This window comes from Notolepis coatsorum (assembly GCF_963971535.1).
Source record: "Notolepis coatsorum genome assembly, chromosome: 6".
Classification (NCBI taxonomy): domain Eukaryota; kingdom Metazoa; phylum Chordata; class Actinopteri; order Aulopiformes; family Paralepididae; genus Notolepis; species Notolepis coatsorum.
Window position 1 is genome coordinate 64,446,974 of NC_140170.1, and position 13,681 is coordinate 64,460,654.

Consider the following 13,681-nt stretch of genomic DNA (forward strand, 5'->3'; position numbering starts at 1 on the left):
CCCCGTGCTAGTGGACAATGGTGATGCCTAGATGCCCTAGTCTTCTTGACAAGGCTCATGGATCATTTGTTTATCGTTTTACCGTCAATTAAAGTTGCGCACTGGACCACAGGCTGCGACGCAATCTCACAGTTGCCAACCGGTACGACTTCACTTCGTCCACTGTTCGGAGAACTTTAAGCTACTTAAAGGTGGTTTATGGACAAAAAGATTACGACGGAAAGGGACGTGTATATTTCACGAGGAGGCACCTGTGGAAACAAACAAATTTCTGCGCGACTCCTCCAGTGCGATGGCTTCCTCTCCCAGACCCGGCGACACCTCGAACCCGCTCCATCACATTCTGGCTCGCAGGAAGTCAAAGAAGAAACAATTCGTGCAGCAGAAAGTGGAGGTTTTTCGGGCGAGTGATCCCGTGTTAAGCGTGTTCATGTGGGGAGTCAATAACTCGGTACGTCGGCGTGTGTGTTTGAGTGTGTGTACTACTGAATGTGTGTTATGATGAATTGAAAATGGGGGACCCTGATGTAAACAAGACGAAAGTCTTTATCTGGTCTGCATCCCCTTAACAATTGTGTGTATTGAGCTGTACTGTATTGTACCCATTCTGCAATCTGTTAATAAAAATGTCAATCAATCAATCAATCAATCAATCGATATAAATTAAATGAGAACTCTTTGGTGTGTGTGTGTGTATGTCGTGCGTCGATAAATGAGAACTATTTGGTGTCTGACAGTCTGTATGTCCATGTTCTTCTGCAGATTAATGACCTGAGCCACGTTCCAGTGCCTGTGATGTTACTTCCAGACGACTTCAAAGCCAACACCAAGATCAAAGTCAACAATCATCTCTTCAACAAGTAGGCAGCTGCCCCTCCACTGGAGCCCAATGAGCCTAATCTCTATACAGTATATAGTGATGTATAACGGGGCTAGACATTTCATCATGCGTGTTGTATGATCGTGCAGCACAAGATTGGTCTGTCATGCTCGTCAGGATTCGCAATAGACCCCCAGAAGCTTGAAATATAGCCAGGACGCTAGCCAATTATTTTGGGCCCAAAAAAATGCAACAGTGATTGATTGATTGATTGAAAATTTTATTAACAGATTGCAGAATGGGTACAATACAGTACAGCTCAATACACACAATTGTTAAGGGGATGCAGACCAGAGAAAGACTTTCGTCTTGTTTACATCAGGGTCCCCCATTTTCAATTCATCATAATATGACATACATCAAATCAAATCAAATCAAATTTATTTATAGGGCCCGACAACACACGTTAATGTCCCCATGGGCCGTACAGATCTTCTTTAAACAAGTCAAGAAGAAAACATAACAATAAGTCAAGAACAGAACAGGAACACCATAATGTCCAAACATTTTTAGATGAATGCAAATAAATGAAAGAATGCAAGCACTCCCAGACATACCCCACGCGAAGGTAAGGAAAAACTCACTAAAACCTAACAATAGGGAAAAAAGCTCCACAGGCAGTGTGGAGGAGAGAAACCTTAGAAGGGCCATTCAAGGGGGGATCTCCCTTCTTAGATGTTGGTGATGACATACAGATAGACAATACTGCTACATCTATACATTTATGATTATGCCATACCAGATTTACAAATACAGTATTGTTTGTGATACAAAAATAGTCTAAAAAAGAGAGTATATACATTTGACGAAAAAACTGTACATTGGAGGAGGTTGGGTAGGTGGGGTGGAGGGGGGGGGGGGGGTGGGAAACTGTACATTGGAGGTGGGTGGGGGGGGGGGGGTAACTGTACATTGGATTATCGACGAAACCTTACTTGGTCCCAAGAAGACGGTCTTGTGTATTATTGGGTTAGGACATTTACTGTACATTGGAGGGGGTTGGGTTAGGACATTTACAGGGGCCAGTTTTGAATTGCAGTCTCCCGTAGGTGCTCTTTGAGAGTGGTTTTGAAAGTGGGTAGTGATTTACATTCCTTTACAGCTTTGGGTAGGGCGTTCCACATTGATGTGGCATAATTGCTAAACGTGTTTAGTCCCTTGTTTGAGCCGAATCTGGGTTTAACATGATTTGTGGAGCTCCCTCTGGTGTTGTGGTCGTGGTATTCACTGACCTTTGGGAAGTATTTTGACATGTACATGGGTACCTTAGTCGTGTAGTGTATCTTGTAGACCAGGCCCATTGCAAGTTGTTGTACTCTGTTGTCTACTCAAAGCCATCCTAGGTTGTCAAAGTCAGCAGGGGTGAGGTGGGTTCTAGGAGTCAGGTCAAGCAGTAGTCTGACCAGTTTGTTTTGAGATGTTTGTAATCTTGTTTTTAGTGCCTTTGAGGTGCTTTGGTACCATGAGGTGCAAGCATAGTCGTAGTACCCTAATAGTAATGCTATGTTACAGAGATAAGACTTTAACTCCATTTGTAGGTCATTTGCCAGAGTATACAGTGAAATATCACTTTTGCACTACAACCTTACATTATACTTATAAAGTTCTGCTGACATGGTGCCGGTGGTGAATTAATAGTTTGGAATTCCACGGCTCTGAGTGAGTGAAGTAAAACACGTTGATTTTATAGAGGAGGCAGTTTGATACATTGATTGCTGGCAGGCTACATCACTCTTGTTCTTTTTAATAGTAATTTCTCTGGAGGTAGGGAAATTCGGGCATCATAGCAGCATGGGGAGGGGAGGTACAGGTATGGGCAGGGTAATAGTAGAAATACATAAATATAGGCAATAGAATTAGATCTGAATATAAAAATATGAGAAAAAATAAACAGTGTAAACAATATGATTAACTCTGAATATAAAAATATGAGAAAAATAAACAGTGTAAACAAAGGTGCAGATGAGGGTCTGTATGCCGTATCGGTTATACTATGCGTTACAATAAATATAGGCAATAAAGAATTGAATGAATCTGAATGACTAAGCAAAGACTATACACAATGTGCAGTATACACAAGGTACCACTGGCATGATATACAGTATGTCATACGTTGTAGTCTGTGCAGGCTTTGGTGGTTAAGAGTCACACTTAGTGGTCAGACATTCTTAATAGTTCTCGAAAAGAGAAAATAAAAATAACCTAGATTATAAAAACAATGTATATAATAAAACAAAGAGTTAAAAAAAAAAAGGTACAAAACACACGTTTAGGTACAAGTTAAAGTTAAGTTCAATGTGTTAATTGTGTAATATTTCTGCTATGGGGTTCACAATGACAGTATAATTTGTACACAAACCACCCAGTGAGTCAGAATGGATTTTCTCTCAATCCCTCTTAATCCATTCAGGAATTCAGGCACTGGTGAATGACCCACTGGCCGAGCTGGGAGGCATCATTCAGTTGTTTTTTTCCTCTCAAGAAAAACCAAGGTTACCCTTAGAGAACAAGATTCAAATGACTCATGTCATACAGCACAAGTACAGTACAACGAAAAGAGGTTTGGCATCCAACCAGAGTGCAAATATAACAGTAAAGTGCAATATTAATATACAATGTACATGTGATTAAACTGGATATACAATATATAAATTAGTACCACTGAGTAATAGTGCTAATCAGATGTATACAGTTGTAGAGTTGTAGTATTAATATGTACAGTGATACAGGTATGGTATGGTAGTAAGTCATACTGGCCAGCAGTGTAACTAGTAAGAGTAGGTAAGGGATATGTACAGATATAGATATAGTATCTACAGATATGTAAAAACAATTATTTGCAGGCATGTACAGACAGATGTAAATAGATATATATATATGGTAAGAACAAATATACATACGGTATATACAGCATTACTGTACATGCTATCATACGGAGTTATAGGCAGGTGTATAAATTGGTATATAGAAGGATTACAGTATATGCTGGTATATTCTTATTATTATTGTATTATTCAAGTACAAAAGTGGTACCATGGCGATACATGACTTTTACCACTACCGCGGTAAACCGAAATGACCATCAAACTACTATTATGGCCATTGTGGTGTGCTTGGATACTGAGAGTTCATACTGTAGCTCGTTAGTTGTAATTGGTTAGACGATACAACCATTTGACTAGGTGCATGTCCAATGAGGAGGATGAGAAGCACCTGGAAAGGTGACTAATAAGGCCGGTGAATATACCGGTAACAAACACCACACAAAGGCTGAAAAGGAAGGACTTTTATTTTGAAATTACTGCCTAATTGGCATACCATTACACCACTATGTTACGGATGAAATAGCATAAACTCAGTAAACTCAGAAGACTTTTATGTATCAGATTATGTAAATACTATGTGCTGCTGAGACCAAGGACCACAATGGAAATAAGTCTGTGGCTTTTTTCTGCTATCCTTGATCCTTTTAGGATGTGTGATTTGTTGTAAAACTAAACATACTTATTACATGGCTGCTGTTGTGAAAGCTGACAAAAGAGTTGAACCAGGATTCTATTTAGCTCATAACGTAGTTCTTACTCAGGTGTTATATGTCATAAACACTGTTATTATGAAGTGTTACTGATAACATCCTGTCAAGAGAAATACTGTCGTAGGAGCCTAAATGTATTTAGTCTGTGTCATTTATTTGTTTTGACTGCACACATTAATTTCGGTTACATTCACTTCCGGTAATTAGCACCTGGGTGTGGTGTCACTTTATTCTACCTGGTCACTTGCACGGTGGAGTTTCGAAAACAGAGGGCTCCGATATGTTCTGTTGCCCGCCGTCACCTCGCCTCACGGCATGTCATATCATGGTAAATGGTAAATGGACACGCAGGTTGCAGCACTGGTATGTTATCATATATAAGGCTGTTCTTGGTAAACTTCCATGGTACATCAGTTCCAAGCTTGAATTCATTCAAAACTCTCAGATCCAGCACCTGGATGCGCTTTAAAATCCCGCCCGTGCGGACTGAGGCAAGTAAAAGAAGCCTATTTTATTTTGGTCCTTGGTCCTGGAATGACCTCCAGAAAGGTTTCAAATTGGCCTCTCCAATCTCTTTGTGTTGCTTCAAACTAAAAATATCTGAAATCCTTGCCACGTGCTGCTCCTGCTTTGATGTGTAGCACCTTTCTACAGGTTGATTGTTATTGTTTTATTGTGCTTGTATTTTATTAATCAGAATTTTATTTGTACTTGTTGTTGTATGGTAGTCTATATACTGTATGTGTATTGTGCTTTGTTATGTACTATGTGTTGTCATAATTCGTGATTGCCTTCTTGGCCAGATCACCCTTGAAAAAGAGACCTCGGTCTCAATGGGTTTTTATTCCTGGTTAAATAAAGGTTTGATGATAGTGCTTTTATCCAAAGTGCTTTACCACTTGTTCCTCACATTTTACCCATTCACTCACACATTCACTCACACATTCACTCACCCGTTCACTCACCCGTTCACTCACACATTCACTCACACATTCACTCACACATTCACTCACACATTCACTGACCCGTTCACTCACCCGTTCACTCACACATTCACTCACACATTCACTCACACATTCACTCACACATTCACTCACACATTCACTCACACATTCACTCACCCGTTCACTCACCCGTTCACTCACACATTCACTCACACATTCACTCACACATTCACTCACACATTCACTGACCCGTTCACTCACCCGTTCACTCACACATTCACTCACACATTCACTCACACATTCACTCACACATTCACTCACACATTCACTCACACATTCACTCACACATTCACTGACCCGTTCACTCACCCATTCACTCACACATTCACTCACACATTCACTGACCCGTTCACTCACCCATTCACTCACACATTCACTCACACATTCACTCACCGATGGCGGGGTCGACCATGCAAGGTGCCAACCTGCTCATCGGGAGCAGTTAGGGGGTTAAGAGAACACGCCAACATTTGGGGAAATTAGCTTATCGTCTTCTCAAGAGAGAGAGAGAGACAAGAAGATAGATACCAGTTTCCTCTCTGTGCGTTCAGTAGAAAGCTATCTGGCTGCACTTTAGCCTAGCTTAGCACAATGAATGGAAGTGGACATGGCCGGTTAGCCTAGGCATTGTCCAACTAACACCTCTCCCGAAGGCTAACCGGCCATGTCCGCTGCCATTCATTGTGCTAAGCTAGGCTAACATGCAGCCAGATAGCTTTTCTACTGAACACACAGAGAGGAAGATTTCCCAAAGTGTTGGCGTGTCTCGCTCATGGACATTTTGACACGCTGCCGGGAGGAGCTGGAATCCGAACCAGGAACCTTCCGATTACCCGACGGTCGCTCTACCTCCTGAGCCCATATCACATCACATTATTTCTTTTTTTTTTATCTACTTTTTCTCCCCATTTTCTATTTTTCTCCCATCCCAATTTCGTATTATCCAATTCTACCCTCCCCTGTCTCGAACGTTGTTAGACCATGCCTCCCACTGGTCGGCTGCAGTGAGGACCAAGCCTTGCATCACGTGTCCCCTCCGGTACTCGAGGAAGCAGCCTGTCGCATCTTTTCACCTGCACAGCGCGATCTCTCAGCGGCGAGGAGTAGCTGCCCCCGATACTTCCTGATTCTGCTGTACAGGCGCACCAACCGACCTGTAGGAGTCGCTGTCCACAACGTCCGATCCCCACCCACCGGCTTTCCCACCCCTAACACTGCCAATTGTATTAGTATGAACGACCAGCCAAGCCAGAAGCAACGCAGAGAGCTGGGCTCGAACCCAGCATCTCCTGCGTTAGTGGCGAGCGCCTTGCCCACTGCGCCACTTAGCCGCCCACATCACACTATTTCAATATAATTGTTTGTCACTCTACTTTTGTTTTCATCGATAAACCCCATGAACACATCTATCTGGACGTCACAACTACAACAAGGTCATAACATTCATATTTCACTTTTCTTCCCCCCTCAGGGAGAATCTTCCTGGACAGTTCAAATTCAAAGAGTATTGTCCGCAGGTGTTCAGGAACCTCAGAGAACACTTTGGGGTCCAGGATCAGAATTACCAGGTGTGTATTTTTAAAAGGAAATATCCAAACAATCAATGATCAACAACATCAGAGAATAATCACTCTTGTTGCATGTTGTTGCAATTCCAAGTCTGTGTTTTAGAAGAAGAATAAAAGGGAGCTGATCTGTGATACGAGAAGGCTGTCTTTACACCTAAAAACTATCTCTCCACACACAAGCACACATGAACACACACACACACGCACACACACACGCACGCGCACACACACACATCACACATCCTCACTTACACTCTCTCACACAAATACACTACAAAAAGGTAACTTTAAAAACAACTGTATATTTGTATATTATTGTATATATTACTCATTACCTTTATTTCTTAAGCTTAGTATTTTATTCGTATTACTTTTGATCATGTCTATTCTATTTTATTATCTATTCTATTTTATTATTCTATTCTGTTTGTATTTTTGCACAATCGAGGCGGGCACGGCCATCTACATTTCACTACATGTCCCGTGTATGTATGTGACGAAAAATAAAAACTCCTGAAAATCTTAAATCTATCTGATATATCTTTATTTTCCTTAAGTGACACTTTAGAAGCGGCATCATTAGTCCAATTCATCTGCGCTTATGTCATTTGCGTAACTAGAAAGGATGTTTGCTCTTCCACCTTTGCATTTTGTTTGCATAATATTTGCATGTTTCCGGTGACCCAGTTGAGCCATCTGCTCTGCTCTGCCCGGTTCTGCGCTCGTATAAAGCCCAGGACGTGTTTGTGTTATGTGCATCATCCTTTCGGATCCCACGGTAAACCGAGGTCCCGACTGAATTCAGTCGTTAAAGAACCCAAGATTCCCAATCTGGTCTCTGACATCAAGGCCACCTAATCTTCCCTTCCCTTTTAATTGGCTGATATCAATCTCTGTCTCCTGAGCCTTTCAGCCGTTGTGATGTGTGCCTGGTGCCAGTGTATGGCAGCCATTGAGCCTGCGTAGCCCAAGGTTGGCTGCTACACAGTGGTGGTGAAGGAGGCAATTTCCGCTCTACATTGTAAAGCGATTTGAGTGTCTAGAAAAAGCGCTATATTAACTCATTGAACGCCAAAAACTAGTATACTCGTTTCTGGCTCCCATGCGTTCACCGCCAAAAACGAGCATACTAGTTTTTATAATTTTTTTTATTATGATTATACTAAACAGTCAGCCGGACCTTGTTGTGTGATCCTGGTACCTCTGAGTGAATTCGAATTGAAACGACGATCGAATCCCGATAGGTGGCAGTATCGCCTACCTTTTGAACTGGGCTAGTTTACTGTGGGGGTGCGTTTACATAAGGTGCGTTTTCACCAGACTATGTTGGATTCTAGTATTTTCAAACAGGCTGTTTGGATGTAACGTTATCTCCAGACTAGAGCCAACTAACGTTCAGCAATGGTGATTGCCTAGAGCCAACTAACGTTATTTATTTAAATTGTTCCTGTTCTGACTCAGACACTTCGGAGCAAGAGTGGACAGGGTTTTGGTGGACCTGCTGACAAAGGTAACGTCTATTTTACCGAACCCCATCATAAAACATGCATGTGATGATCCCAGCGTCAGAAAACGAGTCTGCGAGGGACCCCCCCCCCCCATGGTGGCTTTGTGAATCCTATGGTCATGTTTACCTTTGACCTGGAAATAATATAGGTGTCAGGCGAGCAACCCGCACGAAATGCGCATGCTGCACAGAAAACACGTAATATCTCACGTTCCAGAAAACAAGACTGGATTATTTTGAAACAGGACGTGTTTTAGCCTGGGATTGCGCAGGAACGAAGATATGTAGAAATAAACGGTTTGTTCCCTGTCGGAGTATAAATATTGCCTTTCAAATGAGCTATTGTCTCCATAGCTATAATATAGAATATACGATGGGTCTGCATTGCAAACATCGTGAACATTTTCAAAAATGCTGGCGCCAGGGAGTACAGATGGAAAAACAGCCTGGCAGTCAATGAGTTAATGCAATGATTATCCATTCATTCATAATTTACAGTAGAGGCATCATTACCACTGTGTCCTATTTCCACCTGTTCGTTTTTTTTTTATTATTATATAAATATTACTTCAAGCCTAAATTATGTTTGAGAAAAGAGTCTGCACTCACTGTACATTGGAACCAAATAAAACAGGGATAAGATAAGATATTACTTTATTGATCCCCTTGGGGAAATCCGAGCATCATAGCAGCATGGGGGAGGGGAGGTACAGGTATGGACAGGGTAATAGTAGAAATACATAAATATAGGCAATACAATTTGATCTGAATATAAAAATATGAGAACAAATAAATTGTGTAAACAAAGGTGCAGGTGAGGGTCTGTATGCTGTATTATATGAATTTATGTTACAAGAAATAAAGGCAATCAGTTCAGGGGTGTCTCTGGTGATGTAAGCTATGCCATAATATTACTGACCACCTGGTGTCTCTGGTGATGTAAGTTATGCCATAATATTACTGACCACCTGGTGTCTCTGGTGATGTAAGTTATGCCATAATATTACTGACCAACAGGTGTCTCTGGTGATGTAAGTTATGCCATAATATTACTGACCACCAGGTGTCTCTGGTGATGTAAGTTATGCCATAATATTACTGACCACCAGGTGTCTCTGGTGATGTAAGTTATGCCATAATATTACTGACCAACAGGTGTCTCTGGTGATGTAAGTTATGCCATAATATTACTGACCAACAGGTGTCTCTGGTGATGTAAGTTATGCCATAATATTACTGACCAACAGGTGTCTCTGGTGATGTAAGTTATGCCATAATATTACTGACCAACAGGTGTCTCTGGTGATGTAAGTTATGCCATAATATTACTGACCAACAGGTGTCTCTGGTGATGTAAGTTATGCCATAATATTACTGACCAACAGGTGTCTCTGGTGATGTAAGTTATGCCATAATATTACTGACCAACGGGTGTCTCTGGTGATGTAAGTTATGCCATAATATTACTGACCAACAGGTGTCTCTGGTGATGTAAGTTATGCCATAATATTACTGACCAACAGGTGTCTCTGGCTCGCAGGCCTCCTATCAAAGACGGAGAGGGACTAGGGATGGGCCTGTTCCTGACATCATATGACCGAACCCTAGTAGTGAAACAGGTCTCCAGTGAGGAGGTGGAGGATATGCACAATATTCTGTGTGAATACCACCAGGTAAGGCTGACGTACACGGTAAGCTCCTTTATTGTGCTTAAAGGGGAACTCCAACATTTTGGGAAATTAGCTTATTTAACATCTTCCCTGGAGTTAGACAAGAAGATACATACCTTTTTTGTCTCTGTGCGTGCATTTTAGCTTTGGGAATAGACGCTCCGTTAGCATAGCTTAGCTTCATCACTGGAAGTGAGGCAGGACAGTAGCCTTACAGTGCCTTACAGTGTATTGCAAGGTCTGACATTGACCAAACTTGATATGCATGACCTTGGTGGGCTCTAGGTCAACTCCTGAAAAGGGGGTCAATGTCAGACTTTGCAATCAAAAGTTAGGGGGCTAATAACCCTAGCCATAATTTCAGTGCGCCCCCTAACTTTTGATTGCAAGGTCTGACATTGACCCCCTTTTCAGGAGTTGACCTAGAGCCCACCAAGGTCATGCATATCAAATTTGGTCAATGTCAGACCTTGCAATACACTGTAAGGCACTGTAAGGCTACTGTCCTGCCTCACTTCCAGTGATGAAGCTAAGCTATGCTAACGGAGCGTCTATTCCCAAAGCTAAAATGCACGCACAGAGACAAAAAAGGTATGTATCTTCTTGTCTAACTCCAGGGAAGATGTTAAATAAGCTAATTTCCCAAAATGTTGGAGTTCCCCTTTAATCCTTATTTTTTTCTCCCTGCAATTTCTTGTATCGTCTTTATTAGATGTAAAGCACATAGACGCACCTCATAGCAGTGTCTCTAATAATTAACCCATTCATTCATGCATTCATTCATTCACTCACTCACTCACTCACTCACTCACTCACTCACTCACTCACTCACTCACTCACTCACTCACTCACTCACTCACTCACTCACTCACTCACTCACTCACTCACTCACAGTTAGCCAATTTGCCCCTAGTGGCAGCTCACAGGCACAGCACTTCACATTTACATGTAGTCATTTAGCTGATGCTTTTATCCAAAGCAACAAGTCAGCAGGAAGGGTATATCTCTGGCATTGTTCGTCAAATAATATTGAGCTTGAGTGTTACACTCTGAGTGCACAGTAGTATAGACATATTAGCATGATAGGTAGTAGTATAAGTATAGTAGCACTCGAGTCTGAGTCCTGGACTGATTTTCAGGACTCGTGACTCGACTTGGACTTGAGCACTGATGACTCAGACTTGGACTTGGACTCAAGCATCGACTGCATTCGGACTCGGAAGGTGCAGATGAGGACTCGGACTTGTTAATTGATAAATACAGGTTATCAAATTTTTTATAAAATAATAATAGGCTCTAATCATTTGGCAAAAGACATTGATGCCTAGTGCATTTGTTTGTCTATTGTGTCACAAAGTAAATTAACCCCCTTTGAAACAGTGTCATGTGTCAATGCTGTGTCATTTATGTTTAATGTAGACCTTTTTTTTTATTTGTATGTCAGCTTTGACTGCCAGAGTGGAGTAGACTCAACCTTGATGACTTGGACTCGGACTAGGGTAATGGGGACTCGACTCAGGCTCTTCTTTGGTGACTCGGACTTGGACTTGGACTCGAACACTGGGGGACTTGAGACTCGACTCAGACTTGAGATTTAGTGACTCGACTACAACACTGTCAGGGTGCAAGTCCAGAGGGGGCTAAATCCTATTGTTGTTATTGGTGGTTTTATCATTAGGGGTCCAAGCAGCGAAACTACTGGAACCCTATTGTATTTGCTCCCAAACCGTAGGTCAGATCAACATAAAACTTCAAATTCCCGTGCAGCTGAGGATACTCCCAGATGCTCGGTATCACATGTTTCAGGTGTTCAGATATAGGCCAGGTAATCCTAAAATAAAAACATCCGTTTATTTTGATGTTTGAAAGTGTTACGAGCCACTAACCTACAGTAGCTAGCTGATCTAAACCTATCCAGTATCAATATTGCAAATAGACTGAATGCTTCTGCAAAGATATCAAAAGAACCAGTGCATAATAACGTAAAATACAGTCAAACAGAACTGATTTATGTAGGATTGTAGGTCTATATTTAAACGCCTAAGTGCAGGGAGGTGGCTTTGCCTGTGACGATATTGTAGTAGATCCCAGATTAATCTGATCTGTTTCATAAGCAAACAGACCAGGCTCCACATTAGACCACATTGTCGCCACTGCTCCAGCTCCAGTGTCAGACTGGGGCTTTCAGAACCACGGACAGCAACGCTTCATATTGAGTGTCATTGGATACATTTGAAAGGGTGTTTATTTTGTGGACAAGACCTTATTGGCCTTGAGCAGCGATTATGGATGGATGCATATCACTTGATAAAGATAAGATAAGATAATCCTTTATTGATCCCCTTGGGGAAATTCGGGTGTCAAAGCAGCATGGGGGGGGGGGGGGGGGGGTGGATACAGGGTGGGGGATGCATAGCTTCACAGTCCTATACAGTCCAGTATCTATATACACTATAGATACACTTAAGGTATAGATACAAATACAATATAATAATATAAAAAGTACAAACACAAGATAGTCCAGTGATGAGAGTCCAGTGATAGGAGTCTCTAGTGCAAAATACAAGACAGTCGGTACGGTGATGTGAGTCTCTAGTTCTCAAGTCCCGACTTGTGACAGACAGTGACTGTGATAACTAGTGTACGAGGCTATAGACCAATTCCTGATCCCTGTGAGTAAAGGGAGCTAAAGTGTTGAGGTTTCATGTTAGATAATAAACTGATTTCTGTTTTCTTGTTTTTCCCAAGATAAGGTTTGTTGTTTAAACACGTTACCTGAATCTTTATCTTTCTTTACCATCTTCTTTATGAGAGAGGCTGACGTGCTGCTGCAACTTTTTATTTCTCATTTAATTTTAATTTCAAACCTTTATTTCAACTCCTAAGACACTGAGGTTACCCTAATTTACAGCAACGACAAGCTCACAAAACAAGACGTAGTTTAAATTTCATACATAATATAGGCACAATAAATAAGACTAATAAACGATAGAAAATCAGTTAAGACAGTTACAAGTCAACACACAGTGGTTGGAGATCATACAGGAATGCAGCAAGAGAAGGAAGAACCTTCAGCTTCAGAGTCAGTCGGAGGGCATTCCAGGTGTTGGAAGCATCAAAGGAAAAAGTAGTTTTTCATAGTTCAGAGCAAACTGGAGGAACCCTAAGAATCAACCAGTCATTTGAACGCATAGAATAGGTTCCAAGATTCCATTCCAATAGTGTTGTGATGTAAGATGGATGTTTACCAATAAGGGCTTTAAAAATAAACAAATACCAATGATAGTTAAGCCTTTCAACCAGAGAAGGCCATCCAACCTTTTCATGTAGGACACAGTGGTGGGTATCATATCTGTCAACCAGTAATAAATCTGAGGGCAAAATGATAGAGTCCAATGGTTTTGAAGCTGCAGCATGCTTATAAATCACATCACCACCATAGTCCAAAATTGACAAGAAAACAGCTTCAACAATCCTCTTTCTACTAATCACTGGGAAAGCTGGATCTATTTCTATA

At 41.5% G+C, this 13,681-nt stretch overlaps 1 protein-coding gene across 1 annotated transcript in view; it reads left to right on the plus strand.

The window, feature by feature from the left end:
- Positions 1-373: 373 nt before the first annotated feature.
- The window catches only part of LOC311230003 (phosphatidylinositol 5-phosphate 4-kinase type-2 gamma-like), a gene marked incomplete at its 3' end in the record, with an annotated part of 75,376 nt that continues 62,068 nt past the window's right edge, over positions 374-13,681 (plus strand). Inside the window, 4 exon segments of the mRNA XM_084316131.1 lie at positions 374-451; positions 763-860; positions 6,891-6,987; positions 10,018-10,167. Coding sequence (XP_084172257.1) covers positions 431-451; positions 763-860; positions 6,891-6,987; positions 10,018-10,167 — 366 coding nt within the window. The 5' untranslated portion in view covers positions 374-430.